This window comes from Scyliorhinus canicula, chromosome 15, assembly GCF_902713615.1.
Source record: "Scyliorhinus canicula chromosome 15, sScyCan1.1, whole genome shotgun sequence".
Taxonomy (NCBI): Eukaryota; Metazoa; Chordata; class Chondrichthyes; order Carcharhiniformes; family Scyliorhinidae; genus Scyliorhinus; species Scyliorhinus canicula.
The window spans coordinates 112,112,839-112,136,514 of NC_052160.1; the positions used below are offsets into that span (position 1 = coordinate 112,112,839).

At 42.4% G+C, this 23,676-nt stretch overlaps 1 protein-coding gene across 2 annotated transcripts in view; it reads left to right on the plus strand.

The window, feature by feature from the left end:
• Positions 1 to 275: 275 nt before the first annotated feature.
• c15h6orf89 (chromosome 15 C6orf89 homolog) overlaps positions 276 to 23,676 on the plus strand; it is a 33,151-nt gene continuing 9,750 nt past the window's right edge. For both annotated transcript variants that reach the window (XM_038819912.1, XM_038819911.1), the window contains exons 1-3: positions 276 to 500; positions 10,395 to 10,563; positions 22,581 to 22,726. In XM_038819912.1, coding sequence (XP_038675840.1) covers positions 309 to 500; positions 10,395 to 10,563; positions 22,581 to 22,726 — 507 coding nt within the window. In that variant the 5' untranslated portion in view covers positions 276 to 308. The remainder of the gene's footprint in view (positions 501 to 10,394; positions 10,564 to 22,580; positions 22,727 to 23,676) is intronic.

Below are 23,676 nucleotides of genomic sequence, written 5' to 3' on the forward strand. Positions count from 1 at the left end.
TTCAGCACTGAAATTCTATGATTCATTCTATTACCCCCTGAAACCATGGCCATGGCTGCGAACGCCATTATCCTGACAGCCTAGCTGCCCTCGGCCGTTCTGAATCTTATGTACCCTGACATAATACAAGGCAGCGCAGGCGCAGTGATGATGCCCGGCAGCGCAGGCGCAGTGATGATGCCCGGCAGCGCAGGCGCAGTGATGATGCCCGGCAGCGCAGGCGCAGTGGTGATGTCAGGCAGCGCAGGCGCAGTGATGATGCCCGGTAGCGCAGGCGCGGTTCCCTCCGTGGGCTCCAGTGATGGCGGATGATGGGGGCCGCCCTCAGTGAGCCGTGTATCTATGAGAAGCTGGCCGACAGCGTGGAGGTGCTGCGGCAGTCCGGGGAGCGCTATGGCATGTCCGAGCGCGACATCGAGAGGTTCATCGCCCAAATCCTGGAGACCAACGAACCCCAGAGGGAAGCGGTCAGACACCCGCGGCTCCTGACGGCGGCTAAGGTGAGGGAGAAGGGGTTGGTGCCCGGCCAGTCAGTCGGGCATCATCGGTCCCGGTCGGTGCCAGCAACCCGGGGCCTTAGGCAGAGAGGCCCGGGATTCGCAGGCCGTCCACGACAGTTCACGCAGTTTCCCCCCTGGTCTGGGATTTCTGGTTTTGCTTCTCATTTCCTCTTTGCTGCTGACTCAGTCTGTCCCGGACCTGCCCCCACATTGAGCAATTCATCCAAAAATAGGAAGTTGGTGCAAAGTAACCCGCTGGGTGGGTCACTGGCTGCAGGGGCCGCTCTGTTTCCCCGACTTACTGTTTCCTGACTTTGCAGCCATGAGCAACTGATCTCTCTCGGGACTTGGTTGACCCAAGGGGAAGTGTCACCAAGTTACTAAGTGCATTTTCCCTCGCACCTGATTCGGTCGATGGATTTTCAACAGGTTAGGAAAAGATGCATAGCAGAGGATCTGACCACAATCTTTAAATCCTTCCTAGATTTTAAAATAGTGCTGGAGGACTGAAAGCTTGCTGATGTAACACTCGAGTGTACACTAAACGGGGTAACTCTGGGGCAGCCAGTCAATATTTCGAAATGGCTGTCTGGTCATCAGAGTCATGCAGCAAATTAGTTTTTTGAAGAGCTGACTGGATAAATGCAATGCAGTAGGTGTTGAATTGGGGAGGGGCTGGATGAAGTGTAAGGTACCTAATGGAGGCCACTATATGTGACTGTGTATGATATATTTGATTTACATTTGGTCATCTGAGATTTGCTGACAACACAAAAATAGGAGATCTGGCCACATGATTGTAAAAGACATCAGGAGGGCACAAGGTAGGCTTGTGAAACTAGCTGACAAGATAGTATTTAGCCTTGGTAATAATTAAAAGGAATTACATTAAATGGAATAGAAAAATGCTCAAGGATGTGGCTGAACAGAGAGAAATTATGCATTGTCTAATTTCCTGAAAGCATATTTGTAAGTAGATAAAGCTATTTGAAAAAGGCCAGCATCCAGTGATCAAACGACGCAGACAAGATGGGATGAAAAGCCTCTTTCTGTGCTGTAAGACTCAATGACTGTACCACCAAGAACAATAGTAAAATAATAATGGTTAGGTTGCAGTTAGAACATCATCTGTACTTTTAGATAGCCAATTAATAGAAAAGGCATGAACGCAACAAAAACATGGCTCCTGTGTGCATTGTTGTGAAAGAAGAGCCAAGCCTTCAGATGCCACATAACCATGATATGTACTCATTTCCTTCTCTGTGAAACATAATTAATATGATCACTTGATAAATGTTCCCTGATCATGTGATGATAAATGTTTCCAATGTATCAGTCTTCAATTTGGGTGCCATCCTTCATCAACTTGTTGGAACTTGTGCATTTCACACTTTCATAACATGTGAATGCAGAGTGGTAATACTTCTTAAAATGTTTGTATTGGTTCTAAAAGCTTTAAGATTTTCTTCTGGCAGATCTATTTTGATTTTCAATAAGATTAATACTTGGAAATTTTTTTTCATAGATTATCAGAGAGGGGGCAGCATGGTGGCGCAGTGGGTAACAGTGCTGCCCACAACGCCAAGGTCCCAGGTCGATCCCGGCTCTGGGTCACTGTCCGTGTGGTTTGTACATTCTCCCCGTTTGTGTAGGTTTTACCCCCACAACCCAAAGTTGTGCAGGCTAGGTGGATTGGCCACGCTTAATTACCCCCTTCATTGGAAAAAATGAATTGTGTACTCTAAATATATAAGAAAAAGATTATCATTGAATTTACAGTGCAGAAGGAGGCCATTGGGCCCATCGAGTCTGCACCGGCCCTCGGAGAGAGCACTCTACTTATGCCCACACCTCCACCGTATCCCAGTAACCCCACCTAACCTTTTTATTTGGACACTAAGGGCAATTTCGCATGGCCAATCCACCTAAGCTGCACATCTGTGGGAGGAAACTGGCGCACCCGGAGGAAACCCACGCCGACACAGGGAGAAATGCAGACTCTGCACAGACAGTGAACCAAGCAGGAATCTAACCTGAGACCCTGGAGCTGTGCAACAACAGTGCTAACCACTGTGCTACCATGCCACCCATAAGGACATTCAATAGTTTGTATTAATATGAAACCGAGTTTCGAAGTATTGATTGATAATTGTTCATTCGGGAGGCATAGGTGGTCATAGATGAAGCTTCAGGGATGTAGTTACTCCGAAGAATGAAGATAGATGGGTGACGGTGAGAGGGGCTGGGAGGAAGCAGTCAGTACAGGGATCCTCTGTGGCCGTTCCCCTTAGTAACAAGTATACCGCTTTGGATACTGGTGGGGGGATGACTTACCAGGGGTAAGCCATGGGGTACAGATCTCTGGCACAGAGTCTGTCCCTGTTGCTCAGAAGGGAAGGGGGGAGAGGAGTAGAGCATTAGTCATTGGAGACTCCATAGTTAGAGGGATAGACAGGAGATTCTGTGGGAATGCGGTTGGTGTGTTGCCACCCAGGTTCCAGGGTACGTGATGCCTCGGGTCTTGTTTTCGGGATCCTTAAGGGGGATGGGGAGCAGCCCCAAGTCGTGGTCCACATAAGCACCAATGACATAGGCAGGAAAAGGGATAGGGATGTAAGGCAGGAATTCAGGGAGCTAGGGTGGAAACTTAGAGCTAGAACAAACACAGTTATTATCTCTGGGTTGTTACCCGTGTCACGTGCTAGCGAGACGAGGAATAGGGAGCGAGAGCAGTTGAACACGTGGCTACAGGGATGGTGCAGGAGGGAGGGTTTCAGATACCTGGATAATTGGGGCTCATTCTGGGGTAGGTGGGACCTCTACAAACAGGATGGTCTACACCTGGACCAGAGGGGTACCAATATCCTGGGGGGGGAATTTGCTAATGCTCTTCGGGAGGGTTTAAACTAATTCAGCAGGGAGTTGGGAACCTGAATTGTAGCTCCAGTATACAGGCAGGCAGACGGGAAGGTGGTTTAAAGTGTGTACTTCAATGCCAGGAGCATCCGGAATAAGGTGGGTGAACTTGCAGCATGGGTTGGGACCACAGGGCAGGAGTTACAACCTGGGGAAAGGTAATTATGATGCGATGAGGCAAGACTTGGGATGCATAAGATGGGAAGGAAACTGCAGGGGATGGGCACAATTGAAATGTGGAGCTCATTCAAGGAACAGCTACTATGTGTCCTTGATAAGTATGTACCTGTCAGGCAGGGAGGAAGTGGTCAAGCGAGGGAACCATGGTTTACTAAAGTAGTTGAATCACTTGTCAAGAGGAAGAAGGAGGCTTATGTAAAGATGAGACGTGAAGGTTCAGTTAGGACGATCGGGAGTTACAAGTTAGCTAGGAAGGTCCTAAAGAGATCTCAGAAGAGCCAGGAGGGGACATGAGAAGTCCTTGGCAGGTAGGATCAAGGATAACCCTAAAGCTTTCTGTAGGTATGTCAGGAATAAAAGATTGACGAGGGTAAGAGTAGGGCCAGTCAAGGACAATAGTGGGAAGTTGTGCGTGGAGTCTGAGGAGATGGGAGAGATACTAAATGAATATTTTTCGTCAGTATTCACGCAGGAAAAAGACAACGTTGTCGAGGAGAATACTGAGTTACAGGCTACTATACTAGAAGGGCTTGAGATTCAAAAGGAGGAGGTGTTAGCAATTCTGGAAAGTGTGAAAATAGATAAGTCCCCTGGGCCGGATGGGATTTATCCTAGGATTCTTTGGGAAACTAGGGAGGAGATTGCTGAGCCTTTGGCTTTGATCTTTATGTCGTCATTGTCTACAGGAATAGTGCCAGAAGACTGGAGGATAGCAAATGTTGTCCCCTTGTTCAAGAAGGGGAGTAGAGACAACCCCGATAACTATAGACCAGTGAGCCTTACTTCTGTTGTGGATAAAGTCTTGGAAAGGTTTATAAGAGATAGGATTTATAATCATATATAAAGGAATAGTTTGATTAGGGATAGTCAACACGGTTTTGCAAAGGGTAAGTCATGCATCACAAACCTTATTGAGTTCTTTGAGAAGGTGACCAAACAGGTGGAAGAGAGTAAAGCAGTTGATGTGGTGTATGGATTTCAATAAAGCTTTTGATAAGGTTCCCCACGGTAGGCTATTGCAGAAAATACGGAGGCATGGGATTCAGGATGATTTAGCAGTTTGGATCAGAAATTGGCTCGCTGTAAGAAAACGGAGGTTTGTGGTTGATGGGAAATGTTCAGCTTGGAATTCAGTTACTAGTGGTGTACCACAAGGATCTGTTTTGGGGCCACTGCTGTTTGTCATTTTTATAAATGACCTGGAGGAGGGCGTAGATGGATGGGTGAGTAAATTTGCAGATGACACTAAGGTCGGTGGAGTTGTGGACAGTGCGGAAGGATGTTGCAGGTTAGAGAGGGACATAGATAAGCTGCAGAGCTGGGCTGACAGGTGGCAAATGGAGTTTAATGCAGAAAAGTGTGAGGTGATTAATTTTGGAAGGAGTAACAGGAAGATAGAGTACTGGGCTAATGGTAAGATTCTTGGTAGTGTGGATGAGCAGAGAGATCTCGGTGTCCATGTACATAGATCCCTGAAAGTTTCCACCCAGGTTGATAGGGTTGTTCAGAAAGCGCAAGGGGTGTTCGCTTTTATTGGTAGAGGGATTGAGTTTCGGAGACATGAGTTAAATGTTGCAGCTATACAAAACTCTGGTGCGGCCGCATTTGGAGTATTGCGTGCTGTTCTGGTCACCGCATTATAGGAAGGATGTGGAAGCATTGAAAAGGGTGCAGAGGAGATTTACCAGGATGTTGCCTGGTATGGAGGGAAGATCTTATGAGGAAAGGCTGAGGGACTTGAGGCTGTTTTCATTAGAGAGAAGAAGGTTAAGAGGTGACTTCATTGAGGCATAAAAGATGATCAGAGGATTAGATAGCGTGGACAATGAGAGCCTTTTTCCTCGGATGATGAGGCACCATAGCTTTAAATTGAGGGGAGATAGATATAGGACAGATGTCAGAGGTAGGTTCTTTACTCAGAGAGTAGTAAGGGTGTGGAATGCCCTGCCTACAACAGTAGTGGACTCGCCAACATTAAGGGCATTTAAATGGTCATTGGATAAACATATGGATGATAAGGGAATAGTGTAGATGGGCTTTAGAGTGGTTTCACAGGTCGGCGCAACATCGAGGGCCGAAGGTCCTGTACTGCGCTGTAATGTTCTATGCTCTACGTTCTTTAGCAGAGAGGGGACGGAATGGGGGGGTGCTTGGGAAGGAGGAGATGGCATGGGCGGCTCAGTAATTGAATATGTTCAGAGCAGAGTTCGTAGATTTATAGATATCATTAACATCAAGGGATACAAGGATAGTGCGGGAAGGTGGTGTGTGGTAGGAGATTAGTTGAATGCCAGAGCAGGCTCATGGGGATGAAAGGCCGACTCCTATATTCCTGTGGGAGGGAGACAATTGCATTAGATGGTGTCATGGGATGGATGGAATGGAAGGGTTGATGAGATGATGAAATTGGTTCATTATTGTAATTTGATCACAAATGTTTGTACCAGTCTTAAAAGTCACCCAGTTTTCTGAACGCCATTGTTGAAAAGGAATAAATCTGGATCGATCACCTTACATTGATCTAGACATTGGAAACGACAATGGTGTACCCTGCCCGTTCAACCCAGCAAAGCCCTCCTTAGCATCCAGGGGAAATGATCCATCTTCAGTTCTGTTGCCCTGTTTGCTTGCAGCTGGAAAATGGAGAAATCTCTCCTCCGTGATTTCGCACCAAAAGCACAGATGTACAGGGCATGTGACCTGCTCTCTGCCACCGCTTCTGGCGGGAAGATTGCATCATTCGCATTTAAAGGCCGGTTGTGACTGGCACGCTTAAAAGCTGGTCGCAGCTGTTGGGTGCTTTTCCTGCAATCGGGAATGCCGTGAACCACCTGTGGCTTGTGACCCGCAGTTTGAAAAATCCTGCCTTGAGTTATGCTGGAACAGTCATTGCTGTAGAGTAGCTTTAAAATAGCAAATAGCAAGCAAATGCAGTATTTGTTAATGAAATATAGTTAAAAAATAGGGCTGACGAATTAAGAAGCAAGTGCATTTAGCATTTTAAGTGTACTAAATGATAATTACTGCCAAATAACCGCTCTGGCCTGAAAACAATAATTTCATTCTCATTCTTTCAGAATGTAATTGGATTTGGTGATTTCAGAAGTATATTTTTTTTACTGTGCTTCTTTTAATTCAATTCAGTTCCATCTTACTTTCTTTCCCAGCCTTTATTTCATTTTCAGTGCATAGAAAAGCTAGGTTTTTGCTTCCTGTTTTCGACCCTGCCCAAGTGAGGATCTTCAATTTAGTGGAAGGTCCTCGCTGTTGGCTTGGCCTGCTTGTAGATCCCTGTAGAGGGCACAACATTGGATTAGACACACAATTACACTCTGTGGTTAAAAGCCCATGAGCATCTGTCACTGCAGCGAATGATGAGTTACTGCTGGCTGTAACATTTAGACCAGTAATCTCACAAAGAATTCCAAGAGATGAGCCAAATAAAATTACACAAGAGAGTGGTTGAAATGTGGAATTTTCTGCCGCAAACAGTGATTTGAACAGACCATAAGGCTAAGATAATTGCTTGAAGAGGAGAAATATTAAAGGTCAAAAGACATCTACTATCAGTGTCAAATGAATAGGGAGTAGGTAAATGATTGTAAGGAGTAGATAGACTTTGAAGTGGTATCCTGTTGATTTAGAACATAAGAACTAGGAGCAGGAGTAGGCCATCTGGCCCCTCGAGCCTGCTCCACCATTCAATGAGATCATGGCTGATCTTTTGTGGACTCAGCTCCACTTTCTGGCCTGAACACCATAACCCTTAATCCCTTTATTCTTCAAAAAACGATCTATCTTTACCTTAAAAACATTGAATGAAGGAGCCTCAACTGCTTCACTGGGCAAGGAATTCCATAGATTCACAACCCTTTGGGTGAAGAAGTTCCTCCTAAACTCAGTCCTAAATCTACTTCCCCTTATTTTGAGGCTATGCCCCCTGGTTCTGCTTTCACCCGCCAGTGGAAACAACCTGCCCGCATCTATCCTATCTATTCCTTCATAATTTTATGTTTCTATAAGATCCCCCCCTCATCCTTCTAAATTCCAACGAGTACAGTCCCAGTCTACTCAACCTCTCCTCGTAATCCAACCCCCTCAGCTCTAGGATTAACCTAGTGAATCTCCTCTGCACACCCTCAAGTGCCAGTACGTCCTTTCTCAAGTAAGGAGACCAAATCTGAACACAATACTCCAGGTGTGGCCTCACTAACACTGTATACAATTGCAGCATAACCTCCCTAGACTTAAACTCCATCCCTCTAGCAATGAAGGACAAAATTCCATTCGCCTTCTTAATCACCTGTTGCACCTGTAAACCAACTTTCTGTGACTCATGCACGAGCACACCCAGGTCTCTCTGCACAGCAGCATGCTTTAATATTTTATTATTTAAATAATAATCCCGTTTGCTGTTATTCCTACCAAAATGGATCACCTCACATTTGTCAACATTGTATTCCATCTGCCAGACCCTAGCCCATTCACTTAACCTATCCAAATCCCTCTGCAGACTTCCAGTATCCTCTGCATTTTTCGCTTTACCACTCATCTTAGTGTCGTCTGCAAAGTTGGACACATTGCCCTTGGTCCCCAACTCCAAATCATCTATGTAAATTGTGAACAATTGTGGGCCCAACACGGATCCCTGAGGAACACCACTAGCTACTGATTGCCAACCAGAGAAACACCCATTAACCCCACTCTTTGCTTTCTATTAATTAACCAATCCTCTATCCATGCTACTACTTTACCCTTAATGCCATGCTTCTTTATCTGATGCAGCAACCTTTTGTGTGGCACCTTGTCAAAGGCTTTCTGGAAATCCAGATATACCACACCCATTGGCTCCCCGTTATCGACTGCACTGGTAATGTCCTCAAAAAATTCCACTAAATTAGTTAGGTACGACCTGCCCTTTATGAGCCCATGCTGCGTCTGCCCAATGGGACAATTTCTATCCAGATGCCTCACTATTTCTTCCTTGGTGATAGATTCCAGCATTTGTGACATTTAAAGATTTAGTTTCATTTTGCTTTTAGACATAGTAATGTAAACAGTGCAGCATAGTAATGAATATTTGTTTTCCTGATGGGTAATTGGAGAGCACACAAAATGTTGTGTAGGAAGGTGGGGAGGCAATATATTCTAATAATGTTTCAAATTGGGGATCACATTTGATCACTATTGCCCCCCGGTGACTGTGTAGGTACTGGTTTGTGTGCAAGATGGCTGGAAACTGTTCAGGTTTCTAATACCCAACAAGGGAGGTGATTGCATAGTGATAGTGACACAGGACTAGTAATCTAGAGGCCCAGTCTAATGCTCTGGGGTTTGAATCCCACCACGGCAGATTGTGAAATTTGAATTCAATAAAAGAAAGTCTGGAATTGAAGTCTAATTATGACCACAACACTATTGTCGATTGTTGTAAAAACCCATCTAGTTCACTAATGTTCTTTAGGGAAGGAAATCTGCCACCTGTACCTGGTCTGGCTTACATGTGACTCATGGGATTGACAACTATCCTTTGAATGGCCTAACTAGTTACTCAACTCAAGGGCAATTAAGGAAAGGCAACAAATGCTGGCCTTGCTGACTCTTAAACGCCTTCTGCAACTCTGAGGAATGGGCAATAAATCGTCCAGCCAGTGATGCCCACATCCCATGAAAGAATATAAAAAAGGCCTAGGATGCTTACTTGAAAATCAGTTTCTTTTTGAAAATAGCTGACTTTGTGGTAATTTATTTTTAAAAAAACACTGCCCAGTTCCGTTTCGGAAAGTTGGTTTGAAAGTTTATTTGGTTAACTGAATATTGGCATTTTATAAATAAGACCGTTCAAAACAGATAAAAAATGTTTTACCTTGAGATTGTTTTCATCTTTCTCTCTTTATCACCGTTTCTCTCACGTCAGAAAAAAGCAACCACACCCCTCATTTTGGCTCTATAATGGATGCCGTGGCTTTTTGTGAGAACTTTCAAGCCTGACAAATATTCTTCTTAAAAAATGAATTTGTAATCGATTTCTCTTATCCGCTTTTTTAAAGTTATTTTGCAGGTGGTGGGCATCACTGCCTAGGCCAGCATTTATTGCCCATCCTTATTGCCCTTGAGGAGGTGGGGGTGATCCACTGGCTGAACTGCTGCTGTCCATGTGGTCTAGGCATACCCACAGTGCTGTTAGGAACAGCTTGGGTCTGCACGTTCTCCCCGTGTCTTCATGGGTTTCCTCCGGGTGCTCCGGCTTCCTCCCACAGTCCAAAGATGTGCAGGTTATATGGACTGGCCATGATTAATTACCCTTAGTGTCCAAAAAGGTGAGTTGGGGTTACTGGTTTACGGGTATAGGGCGGAGGTGTGGGCTTAAGTAAGGTGCTCTTTCCAAGAGCCGGTGCAGACTCAATGGGCCGAATGGCCTCCTGCACTGTAAATTCTATGATGCTGCCACTTTGTAGTTAGTGTCTCAGTGCACTAGTGGTGCATCTCAAAAACCCAACATGTTTTCTAGTTCAAAAGTTAGATTGTTTTTGAGGTGAAAAATGTAGTGAATGTGTCATTGGCATGCAGCAAGATTTGCAATGTTTATGAATATGCTTGGTGCGTGTTTACAGTTTTTAAGCATCCATGATTACAGTGCAGTACCTAATCTTGTCTATTATGGATTTATTTCAGGTTATAAATTCAATAACTGTTCACAAACAGTATCGTCTTGTTAATTTGCTCAAATTAACAAACTTTTATCTTTTAGATTTTGTTGTCATTTAATTATCTGTCTTGTTTATTTTCCCCTGACAGATGGTGGTTGCCCTGGGGCTCCTTATAATGGCAGCCTACTCCTTCATGATCCCCTATGGCAGATCCCGTTGCCAGAGTGCAGTCACAGAAGAGCTAAGCTGGAGGAGTCCACTAATTAGTCACATTCGTCTTTTTTGTCTACCAATTGCCAAAAAGTACAATCTTGAAGGTAAGGTGATAATTGAAACTTTGTTAAAGATCGCACTGAGCTTGTGCGCGGAATCATAGAATTTACAGTGCAGAAGGAGGCCATTCGGCCCATCGAGTCTGCACCGGCTCTTGCAAAGAACACCCACACCTCCACCCCATCCCCGTAACCCAGTAAACCCACCTAACCTAAGGGCAATTTAGCATGGCCAATCCAGCTAACCTGCACATCTTTGGACTGTGGGAGGAAACCAGAGCACCCGGAGCAAACCCACACAGACACATGGAGAATGTGCAGACTCCGCACAGACAGTGACTCAAGCCGGGAATCAAACCTGGGACCCTGGAGCTGTGAAGAAACTGCGCTACCGTACCGGTAAAATGTTCCAGCCCTTCCCACACCGTAAGTGACACCCCGTGACAGGTTTCCTGGGAGAGCCACACAAAACACCATAGACCTTAGTGGGTCCAAAAGACCCCACTGGCAGCCAATGGTGAGCTGCCTCCACTGCCTGAAGACATGCTGTAGGGTTAGGGGCGAGAAAATCCAAGCCTATGAATTTTGTATGGACACATAATGTTTAGATTCAAGCTAGTTAGGATCTTTAATAATATGGAATCTGCATTAAAACATTTATACTTGTGGGAACACTTTGCAATTCTAACATGGAAGAGGCATTATAGAACTGAAACATGCTTAGAAAAACATACATGCTCAGTCTTGACCTGATGCAAATATAGGGCTCGCTGTACTTTTCAACTTTCTGTCAAAAGCGGCACAGTGGTTAACACTGCTGCCTCACAGCGCCGGGGACCGAGCTTCGATTCCAACCTCGGGTGACTGTAGGGAGCCTTCCCGTGTCTGTGTGAGTTTCCTCCCACAGTCCAACGATGTGCAGATTAGGTGGATTGGCCATGCTAAATTGCCTCTAGGTGGATTTACGGGGACAGGATAGGGGATTGGGCCTAGGTAGGGTGCTCGTTCAGAGGGTCGGTGCAGACTCGATGGGCCAAATGGCCTCCTGCACTGTAAGGATTCCATGAAAAGAAAGAAGAATAACAAACATAAAACCCTGGAAGTATATTTCAAGTTAGCACATTTGTAAAACTCTAAAGTAAACTAGATAATTATAAATTTCTCACCTTTGGAGAGGAATTTTACGTTATACCAGGGAGGGTGGCTGTCAGTGCTTGAGATAGGTTAAAAGAACGAAACCCCTGGCAGCAAGCTGCTGGAATCCATAACCTTCTGCATTTTACTCGAGTGCGTTTGGTAGCATGGAAAACCTGATTGGGCAAGTGGTTGGCTGTTGGGCAGAATATACAAAAGTTTTGAGAACACACCAACAGGTTCAAAAGCAGCTTCTTCCCCGTTGTTACCAGACTCCCGAATGGCCTTCTTATAGACTGAACTGATCTCTCTACAGTTTTCTACACCTTTTCTACAGTTGTAGCACTATATTCCATATGCTTCACCTGATGTCTATGTATTTAAATTGTGTATTTAGAGTATATCCTATGTTTTTAACGTATGGAGCAATCTGCCTGGACTGCACACAGAACAATACTTTCCACTGCACCTCCAAAAGACGACTAAGTCTATTTTTAACTCTGGATTCTGTTTTTAACTACGTATAAGTGCACATGTTTCCTGGCATTTACCTGACAGAACATGGCATAAAGGATAGTGAAGATTCATTTGACAGGCTGTAAAGTCTTTTACGTACTGAGATTTGACAGCTGCAGATTCACCCAAGTGAAAGGGTTTTGCTCTCTGGACTTTTTCTCAGTGATCTATTACTGCTTTGAAATGAAATGAAAATCGCTTATTGTCACGAGTAGGCTTCAATGAAGTTACTGTGAAAAGTCCCTAGTCGCCACATTCTGGCGCCTGTTCGGGGAGGCTGGTACGGGAATCGAACTGTGTTGCTGGCCTGCTTGGTCTGCTTTAAAAGCCAGCGATTTAGCCCAGTGTGCTAAACCAGCCCCAGGCTTGGTATTGTTTGGAGGTGATTCCCAAGACTTTGAAGGTCATTTCTGCTCTTCAAAATATTTGGTTTTGCTCAGCACTTCCCATCGTCCGCTTTCGTAACAGTCTTGGTGTTGCTTATGCAACCCTACCTTGGATATTGATGCAAGAGCAGCAGCAGTTTGCTCCGCAGCCACCTGCTGCTCCACAGCTGGCTCAAGCTTCAAAATGCAAACAGTCCAACTGCTGAAATTGCAGACAATATGACCGAGAGAGAATCTAACCCTTGTCTTGAGTGTTTACTACTTGGGGCTGTCAGTTTATGTTCTTTGCTGTTTGACCTTCCAATCAAAGGGCTCAAGATTCGGCCCATCCTTAGAACTGTGAGCAGGCAATATATCCTTTTCAATTTAACTGAACTTTCAATATTGAATGTATTTATCAAAGGCCTAAGATGAATATGACTATTCCAACTTCATGGCCCCCAGTGGAGCGGGGACTTTCTGCTGATTACCCTTTCTGTAACTCAAATAAACGGCATCAATGATATCACATTTAATTTGGTAACCAATGGTGAATCAGATTCACTTAAGGTATCTGTTTTGTGATTATATATATTTTTAAATAAATTTGGAGAATCCAATTCATTTTTTCCAATTAAGGGGCAATTTAGCATGGCCAATTCACCTACCCTGCACATCTTTGGGTTGTGGGGGCGAAACCCACGCAAACACGGGAGAATGTGCAAACTCCACACGGACAGTGACCCAGAGCTGGATCGAACCTGGGACCTTGGCGCCGTGAGGCTGCAGTGCTAACCACTGCGCCACCATGCTGCCCTGTGAATTTATATTTTAACTGAACTTAACCTTAATCCCTTGGAGCGGAATGTGGAACTACAAGTCTGTTTTTCGAAAGTTTATATGCAAATGTTCATTTCTATCATAAGCTCAACAGTCTGGTATAATTTCCTTACTTTTCAATGCCATAAGTTGGCTTTCAAGTTTCAATCCTTGTGTCTGCAAATATAACATTATTTGGAGAAGACAAAGAAACAAATGAGTGTTACAATATAAATGTTATTGTGCTTAGATTTCACTTTGATACTTTAAATATTGGTCCATCACTTCCTGGCTCCCCAGTGTCGCATTTGAGGGGTACCCCAAAGATATGTTCGAGAATCCCTCTTGGAAGTTGCTTCCAAGGCTTTACCTGGACTGGCTATTGTCCAGAAGGGCTAACATCCCTTGGACAATTGCACTGAGCTGGGAACCATCCGACAAAGAGATTTAAATTACTAACTTCAGATGGTTCTCCCAGTTTTACACTTATCGTTACTCTGAGTAAGTTGGGGGGACGCACTTCTAACTTCAAAGTAACTATTTTAAACACCCAGACCAAATCCCACACGACAACTAAGACAACTAAGTACCCCATCCACACTGGAGTCCCCACCCTCCGACCTGAAAAACCCCTGACCTGCTTTGCTTCTTCAGTCTCACCCAGCGCAGGTAAATCGTAATGGAGTGGCAATCCATTGCTGATTGCCTATTATTGAACACGTTTTAGATTTTTTTAAATTACTGTTTCTCCCTAAATCATCTGAATCCTGGCTGCAGGGTCCAAAGATGCCATAAATGCCATGCATTATATAAGCCTTGAATATAATTCATACTGCACAGACTCTGTCACATTCTATGGAACTGTTAAATTACACTTAAGCATAACCAATATCATTTTAACCTAGGAAACTGCTTCAACAGCATTCGATTAGGTAATTCTTCCATGTTATTCACTCCCTAGATTTGGCCATGCCAGCTCTGAGTTCCACTTTCTTAACAATTACAACAGAGTATGGGCAACAAAATTATAAAAGAATTAAAAATAATGTAACAGTGCCAAGTTGGTGTGAATGTAGTAGTTTAAACTTTTTAAAGAATGGTTAGCCAATCAAACCATTTAATTTACAAAATCCTTTTAATACAATTTGTTTTACCACTGAAACTGTATGACTCTAAATAACTTTGGAATACAAACCATTGAACATTTTGACCCCTTATATTTTGTACCTTTTAAATATTTGAATGGTTCTCATCCAAGACCTCTGCTCTGTAATATTACAGTTGTGAATTCAATCCTCTTACAAATTATCATGGACTTCTGCTATGTGTGTTGCCTTTCTCTTTTTCATATTGTGCATACATAGCTGTTGTCATAGAAGTATATTTTTAATGTACTGGATGGCATGGTGGCACAGTGGTAAGCCCTGCTGCCTCACAGCTTCCGGGTCCGATTCAATTCCGACCTCGGGTGACTGTTTGTGTGGAGTTTGCACTTTCTTTCTGTGTCTGCTTGGTTTCCTCTGGGTGCTCCGGTTTCCTCCCAAGGTCCAAAGATGTGCAAGCTAGGTGGATTGACCATGCTAAATTGCCTCTTAGTGTTCAAAAATGGTGTTACTGAGTTTGCGGGATAGGGTGGAGGCTTGGGCTTAAGTAGGGTGCTCTTTCCAAGAGCCGGTGCAGACTCAATAGGCCGAATAGCCTTCTTCTGGACTGTAGTGATACTATCAGTCTGGTTTTTAAATTTTAGCTACAGGCTTCAGTCATGCATATGTGACCATTACCAATTGGCCTAAAATGCGCAACCTCTAAAGCAGTGTAACCTTTGACTTAAATAAAAACTGCAAATACACGGCTGGTCTGGCAGCAACTGTGCAAAGAGTTAACATTTCTGGTCAATGACCTTTCATCAGAACCTTTGAGTTTCCATGTGCAACTTCATGGAGGATTTGTTACCTTCAGACCCCTCCAAAACCCGAGTACATAATCACAACTGAGATGATGGTGTATTACAGAAGCACTTGCATTATTGGAGATTCTAGTAGTCAAATAAAACATTAACCCAAGGCGTCTTGTATTTCCTCTTGTGGATTTAAAAGATCCATGACTTTATTAGAAGAGCATATCCTCTTAAACTCCTGGCTAACATTCAAGCTTTCTTATGTATCTGTGACAATTGCATTTGTCGATAAAACAGCAAAAAAAAAATTAGTAGTATGTTCTTGACAGTGATGATGAACTTTTGCTTTTCATGTTAATGGGCGGCACAATGGTTAGCACTGCTACTTCACAGCGTCAGGGACCCGGGTTCAGTTCCGATTTTGATGATTGAATGTGAGTTTGCACATTCACTTGTGTCTGTGTGGGTTTCCTCTGGGTGCTCCGGTTTCCTACCACAGTCCAAAGATGAGCAGGTGAGGTGGATTGGACACAGAAAAAAAAAAATTGCCCCTTAGTGTCCAAAAGATGTGCAGATTAGGTGGGGTTATGGGGATAGGGCAGGGGAGTGGGCCTAGATAGGGGGTCTTTCAGAGAATCGGTGCAGACTCGATTGGCGAAATGGCCTTCAGAACTGTAGGGATTCTGGGATTTAAAAAAAAAAGTGATACACTGGTTAGAACTGCTGCCTCACAGTGCCGGGGACCTGGGTTCAATTCCGACCTTGGGTGACTGACTGTGGAATTTGCAATTTCTCCGTGTTTCTGTGTGCGTTTCCTCCGGGTGCTTTAGTTTCCTCCCAATGTCCAAAAATGTACAGGTTCGGTGAGGTTATGTGAATAGGGTGGTGGATTGGACCCAGGTAGAGTGCTCTTTCAGAGGGTCTGTGCAGACCCGATGGGCCCAATGGCCTCCTTCTGCACTGTATGAATTCTTTGGTTCTATTTAATTCAGGAAACAGTGGAATCTTAATTTTTTTAAAGTTGCATTTCATTTTAGTAGTGAATTGTGAGGCACAAGTCTGTAAATAAATTCATGACCTGTTGTTAAATGTCTCCTTGGTTTGGTTTCAGCTTTGCTCTCAAACTGAGTTATTGTTTCCACCCTTGATTATTATAACAATCCACTTTGGGTCTCCCAGGGTTTCAACACGACATCTGGAAATTAAAAATGTGATGTACCCAGTTGAAACAGTGAGTCACACATGAGTGAGACAGCAATGTGCTTCTCATTACTTTCCATTTTCAGTACAGCTGCAGGTGGTCTCCAACCTTGAAATTTGGAACGGTAGTCCGTAATGAAGTCCTTATATTAAAGAGTAAGATTGATCCTATTCAATTGAAACATAGGAGCAGGAGTCGCCCTCTTAGCCCTTTGAGCCTGTTCTGCATAATGTATGAGAATAAAGTATTGGTGATCTTCATGTAGAAGTGGAAATTGAAAGCTGGACAGGATTCTTTTTAGCTTTGTATCCACAATTTAATGAGGGTGGTGTATTGGGTCATAGTTTTGGTGATTACTTAAATTACTTCTATAGTTTATTAATATCTTTTGGTCGTATTAACTTTTCTCAGAAAACTGAAACTGTTAAAGTTTATCTTTTAACTTCTGCAACCAACTGTTCTTTATATGTAATCTTCCTTGTGAATTACTTTCTTTAGTGTGCTTGGGCACTAATCTTTGCCTCGCATTAAATGGAAATTGCAGGTTACGTTAAGCCTGAAACAGTTGTTGAGTCGCATTAAGCAGCTAACAAGTTCCTTTGGGATAATCTGTAGAGATCTTAATTTGATGACCATTTTCTACATGACAAAAGAGTAAATCAACACAGCCTTTGGGTGTAAAGCTTCCCACAAATTATTTTTTCCATTTGCAGCTTGAATTCTCAGATGCGATTATATTTTATTTCCAGTGCTGGAAGCAATTATTTGTTTGTCATTTTTATTGTTTTCTTTTTGAGGGTGTAGAGGATGGAATCTGTTCATGTCTAATATATGAAAACAATTAAATCATATTTTAAAAATAATTCTCCAATTTTTCAGTATTGGTTATGATGTCTTGGTTGCAAGATTTTATAAATAGGATCATGGAGTACAAAAGCAAAGAGGCACAAAGCTTAACTTATTCAGATAATTGGTTGTGCCATTGTTGCAATATTGTGATGAGCCTTAGGTGCCTCATGTTTGAAAGGAGAATAGAATGCAGGAGAGGGTGCAGAAGGGGTGTGGGGCGACAGGGTTGAGCAGCTTTAATAATAGGAAGACAGTAAAGAAACCCGCGCTATTTTCCTTGGAAGAAAAAGGTTGAGAGGTGATATGGAGATGTCCAAAATTGAAAGACTTTGATAGAGTAAAACAGGCGTAACTATCAACATTTGTCAGTGAGTTGATAATAACAATAATCTTTATTGTCACAAGTAGGCTTACATTAACACTGCAATGAAGTTACTGTGAAAAGCCCCTAGTTGGCACATTCCAGCACCTGTTCGGGGTACAGTGAGGGAGAATTCAGAATGTCCAAATTAACTACAGCACGTCTTTCGGGACTTGTGGGAGGAAACCGGAGCACCTGGAGGAAACCCACACAGACACGGGTAGAACGTGTAGACTCCGCATAAATTGATAAGGTGCATTCAAAATTGGCTTAGCCGTAGGAGATAAGGATGACGACAAATGGCTGCTTTAGTGACTGGAAGCTAGTGTCCAGTGGCATGCACATTTAAGGCAGTCATTTTAACAATGGTTAGGCCTTTTATTTTTCTGCATTGTTAATAGGGCATGAAATGCAGTAGCAGAATCCACTGATACAGAAAAAGCTGATTGATGGAACTGAATTTTCCATGCAATACATGTTAAACTTGTAGGTGACAATGTAATTTACCAATGTTCAGTGTCATGTAATATTAGCTCCCAAAATAATAACTAGATAAACATGTACTACCATACCAAATCTTCTGAGTAGTTTTGCAGCAAAGATTTGGCTGTAATGAGACTGATGAATGAGGACTACTTGAATTTTACATATTACAATATCAACATTCTCACTGCCTCAGTGCTTCATCCGGTGGCCTCCATGACCTCCTCACGCCCAATACAGTGTTTATTTTCACGGTCATATTTTTCACATACTGTGAATTGAAATCCCATTACTGCTCTTTTAGTGGACTAACCCCAAGATGGTGATGGTCTGCCATGCAAGACCATAGTAATGCCATTGGTATTCTGATTTTGTATTTTGAGGCCCCACTCCCAGCTGAGATAAGATCCTTTGTTCCCCACTGATACAATCATCTTGTAGGTTGATTGCTTGCTGAACTGACCCTCATTCTATTTATTGCACCCCCACTATTGTAACCAAGTGATGTGCCCAGACTCAATTCTCTGTCTCCTTTCTCACTGCCACCTCCTTCCCAAGATGAAAATTCTCGACCTTTCCAAAAGAGAACAATCAAAAAGATTACTACATTTTGTCTTAAATTTTAAAAGGGATTTTTGCCCACCAGTTTTCTTTCATAATTTTTCTTTATTTCCTTTCTGCATCCTAGTATATTTTACAGTTTTCTCCTATATTATCCTCTATAGAACCAAAGTATATATCAAAATGACATTTGATCTTTTTTAGCAGAATACTTATCTGGCTGTACAGAAATATTGGTCAAGGATTGTGTCAGCAAACAAGAATTTAAAATGGAGCCAGTTCTCGCTGTACTAGCAAAAATGATGTCCCACAGGAAGGTTTTTTTATTGCCACACATGTGGCAAGTGAAAGGGTGTTGCCTGTTTTCATTGCTAATATTTAACAATTGTATTCCAAAAAATCCTACTGCAGTGCACTGCAGCACATTTTAAACAATCTCAATTTTATTTTTGAATGTTGATTGATTTGCCATGGGGCAGAAAAAATGTTAATAGTTGCTTTATTTACTTCTCACTCTGATTTATTTACAGTATATTTACACAAACTTGCAAACCCTCCGTATGTCTCTTGCCTTTATTTACCATGCACATTCTTTCTCTTTGATGCATTCATTATTTCTCATGCAGAACCACACTCTCAACTGATCAAAATATTAGTGGTGAGGGATATTCAAGTACAATTCAAACACATTCTAACTATTTGTAAAAGGGGTGCATCAAAGGCATAAGGATAAATAAAGAGAATGGAGTAAACATAGATGTTGAAAGTAGACATAACTCTGTAAATTCTAAAAGTTATAGAAAGGAAGTAGAGCGACTATTGAATAAAACAAATGACCAACATACATGGAAAGGCACAAGCTTTTATACGTAACTATAAGTAAAATCAGTAAATAATGGTTAGTACTTTTTATTCTTCTGTGGAATGTGGAAATCGCTGGACATGCTAACTTTTGTTGCCGTCTCTAATTGTCCTTGTGAAGCTGGCCTTTTGAGCTGCTGAAGTTCATCTTGTATGGGTACACCGAGTACTATTTGAAAGGGAGTTCCAGGATTTTGATAAAGTGGAGATGCATAGTTCCACGTTAGGATGCTGTGTAACTTGGAGAGGGACGCGTTCCCATGCATCTGGCGCACATGTCCTTCTAGGTGGCAGGGGTTACTGGTTTGAGAAGAGCATAGAGAGGGACGCGTTCCCATGCATCTGGTGCATATGTCCTAGGTAGCAGAGGTTACTGGTTTGAGAAGAGCAGAGTTGCTGCAGTGCACCTTGTATGTAGCAGCACACCCAGCTGCCACTGTGCGTTGATGGCGGTAGTAAACTTTTAAGTTGGTGGATTGGGTGCCAATTAAGTGGACTGCATTGTCCTGTGTGTTGTCAAGTTTCTGGTGTTGTTAGAGGTGCAACTAACCAGGTAAGTGGATATTCTGCTGAATTGTGCTCTCTTTCCCCCCCCTCGCCCGGGATTTAGCGATGATAATGTCATGGGAAATGATTAAATTTTCCCTTGTTCAAAATGGTTGTTGCCTAACACTGGTGTGGTGCAACTGTTGCTTGCCACTTTTCAGCCCAAGCTGGAATGTAGTTCAGGTCTTGTTTGTTACACACATGGACATAACACCATGGAGGATATGTCCAGTAAAGAATGCTAGTGAAGACAGGACTTTGTATTCACTATGACTGTGGTGATCATTCCTCTCTATATTGTCACGGGCAGATGCACCTGGGATATGTAGATTAGAGAAGAGCAGATCTAATAGGATTTTCCCTCTTGTTGGTTCCATCATCACTTTGCCACCTTCAGTGCTTCTTCTGAGTGATTTTCAATACTATACGGAGAACTACTGATGCTTTAGCTGAAGGAGGACACTACATAGCAACAAATAGGTTTCCTTGCAGATATTTGACCTGTTGCCATGAGACTTCCTGGAGTCCAAGATCAAGATTCAGCTTCCGCAGGAGAACTTCCTCCTGACTGCATACCACTGTGCCACGGCCTCTACTGTGTATAGTAATTGTGGTGTCTGGGACATTGATTGTAAGATATGATTTGCTGACTATGGCTATGCAAGGCTGTTGCTTGACTTATCTATGGGACAGCTCTCCCAATTTAGGTGCAAAATGTTAGTAAGGGCGTGTCATTATCATTTTTGGTGCCTAAGTCAACGGCAGGTGGTCCATCTGATTGTATTGCTTTTTGACTTGCCTGTAGCAGTTTGATACAGCTAAGTGGCTTGCTAGGCTATTTCAGAGGGCAGTTCAGAGTCAAATCACATTGCTATGAATCTGGTACAGGTGACGGGGTTTCCTTCCCTAAAGGACTTTAGTGAACCAGGTTGTTCCTTACAATGGTTAAAAGTCTCACTGCACCATTACTACTTTAAAAAAAATATATTCAGAGTATCCAATTCATTTTTTCCAATTAAGGGGCAATTTAGCATGGCCAATCCACCTATCTTGCACATCTTTGGGTTGTGGGGACGAAACCCACGCAAACGCGGGGAGAATATGCAAACTCCACACGGACAGTGACCCAGAGCCGGGATCGAACCTGGGACCTCGGCGCCGTGAGGCAGCAATGCTAACAACGGTGCCACCGTGCTGACCCACCATTACTGAGACTAGCTTCTAATCTTATTTTTTATTAAATAATTGATTTTTTTTTTACTAATTGAATTTAATTTCCACTAATTGCAATGGTAGAATTTTAATCCATGTTTCCAGGGCATTAACCACAGTCTCTGGGACACTAGCCCCGTGATGTTGCCACTGCACCACCATTCAGCCATGAGTATTGATGAGGGAAGGCTGTCTTGTTTTGGGGACAAAGGGATGACATTGTTGTTTAAATATTTTGTATCCGCTTCTACAGAGGCAGTCAAAAGTACAAATATTATAGTGTTATGGAGATTTGGAAGAGAGTTGATAAGTGTTCAACCTCACATGATATTTGGTAAGACTAAAAAGAGAAAAGCTGTCTTTAAGTCCAAATGCCATGCATCCCAGAAACACTGAAGGAGAATGGGGATGTGATATCATAGACACCAACTATAATTATTACCCCCCCACAAAAAAAAAGGAATGGGAGTTGTTCTTGATGAACTGGAAGATGGCTTGTTCACATGTCTATTCAAGAAAGGGGAAAGTAATAAGTCAGGTAATTCTAAGTTGGTTCATCTTGAAAATTTGGAAAAGCATGTATTTGTCAAACATTTTTATGGGTTCCTTTTGTCATGCATTTGTGTTGTTGGGTCATACTTGACTCATGAAATGAAATCTTTTTGACAATCATAGTAATTCAATAAAGGCAGAATGGATATTATAGAAATATTATAGAAATTGATTATTTTTGCAAAGTGAAGGTAAGGTGCCACCTTAAGCAATTTGTTAGAAAAATGGGTCATGATAAAGAGAATGTAGCCGCAAGGATAGTTGGTATTCTGGGAGACAACAGAATGGTGGAAAATGGATAGTTTTCAGCTTGGCTAGATGTAGCTTACAGCTGGTGCTCTAAGGATCTGGACTGGCGACTCTGGTTTCCTTATAATAAATGATATGGGCATAATTGCAAGAGGAATTAGGGAGAATGAGAAGGAAAAATGCAAATGATTACAGGAGGACAGATTAACAGAATGAACAAATTATTTTGCTCAATGAAGGGAAAAGGAACAGTGAAAGGAAGTATACCCAAGGCACTGAGATTCTTGAGTGGAAAAACAAGGATAAAACAAGCATCAAATTTTGCTGAAGATTGATAATCAACAATATAGATGGATGGTGAAGTGCAATTATTTTGTGTGCAGTCACATCTTGGTCCTACATATTTAACAAGCATGACATACATTGTTTTGTTACAATTAAAGTTATTTCTTGCAGCTTTTCATGAGTGGGAATGTTCTGGGTGTGAGCGGCTAATACCCAACTGCACTGAATGTGCTGCCTTAACCACTGTTGGAACAGTGAGCGACATGAAACATATTTCCAAGTATAATCATCGAATCGTGCAACCAGTTGTAATAAAGGTGAGGAGTTATGTTAAGCTGGAACGTTAATCTTTTTATTTTGGTTTCAGTTGTACACCATCTTTATTATCTGTTGGATTTTTAAAAAATTGGTGTTCTTGCTAGATTTGTTTCTGAAGAAATATTTACTGAAATATAGAAAAAGCTGTTTCAGGGAAAACTGCAGTCATTTTGTGATGCTCAAATTTCTGTAAAAATAGTTTTACTGTAAAATGGTTATTGGAAAATATATAGCAGCTCAGGCTAACTAGTGTCACAGTTACTGAAACCTGGAAATGACTCTGAAATTCCCTGTATATACCTGCTAAGCTACCTGGAAAAGCCACTAATAGAGTCCTCCTCAAAACAATACAAAAACAAATGCAATCTGGCAGTGCAAACCATATCACCTCATACTTACAATGATCACAGTGTGGGCCTAGGTTACCCATTCTCTATCCTACTCACATTGCACACCTAGTTTCATCACCACATCACTTTCTCCTCGTGCAAAGTTTAAAATTTTCCACAATAGGTTAGGTAGGGGAATATCCGTGAGGATTCTGTTTTTGATTACTATCTTGGTTCCTAGAAGTGCACAGTCTATAGTGGACAAGGACTAGATTGGGCACAGCTGTCATGATCTTTGTGGTCAAATAGCCTTTTGATAGCTTAAAATAAAAGGTACATTGCAACCTTAGCACTATTAGTTAATGAGTTAATGTTGGCCAAAAAAAGAGAAAATTGACCAGTAAAAGGTGAATCAAATGTATTTATTAAGGTATCCATAAAAACGATGATTCTTTATATCGGACGATGCAGGTATCAAAAATTTGAGCAGCTTGTTTAAATAGAAAACTTGGTAAACTTAATTGAACATGATTATCGGGTATGCACATACTTTGCGAACTGCACTGTTTTATGTTATGTTGCCCATAATTTTAATCTCGAACTGTTATAAATTGTACGAA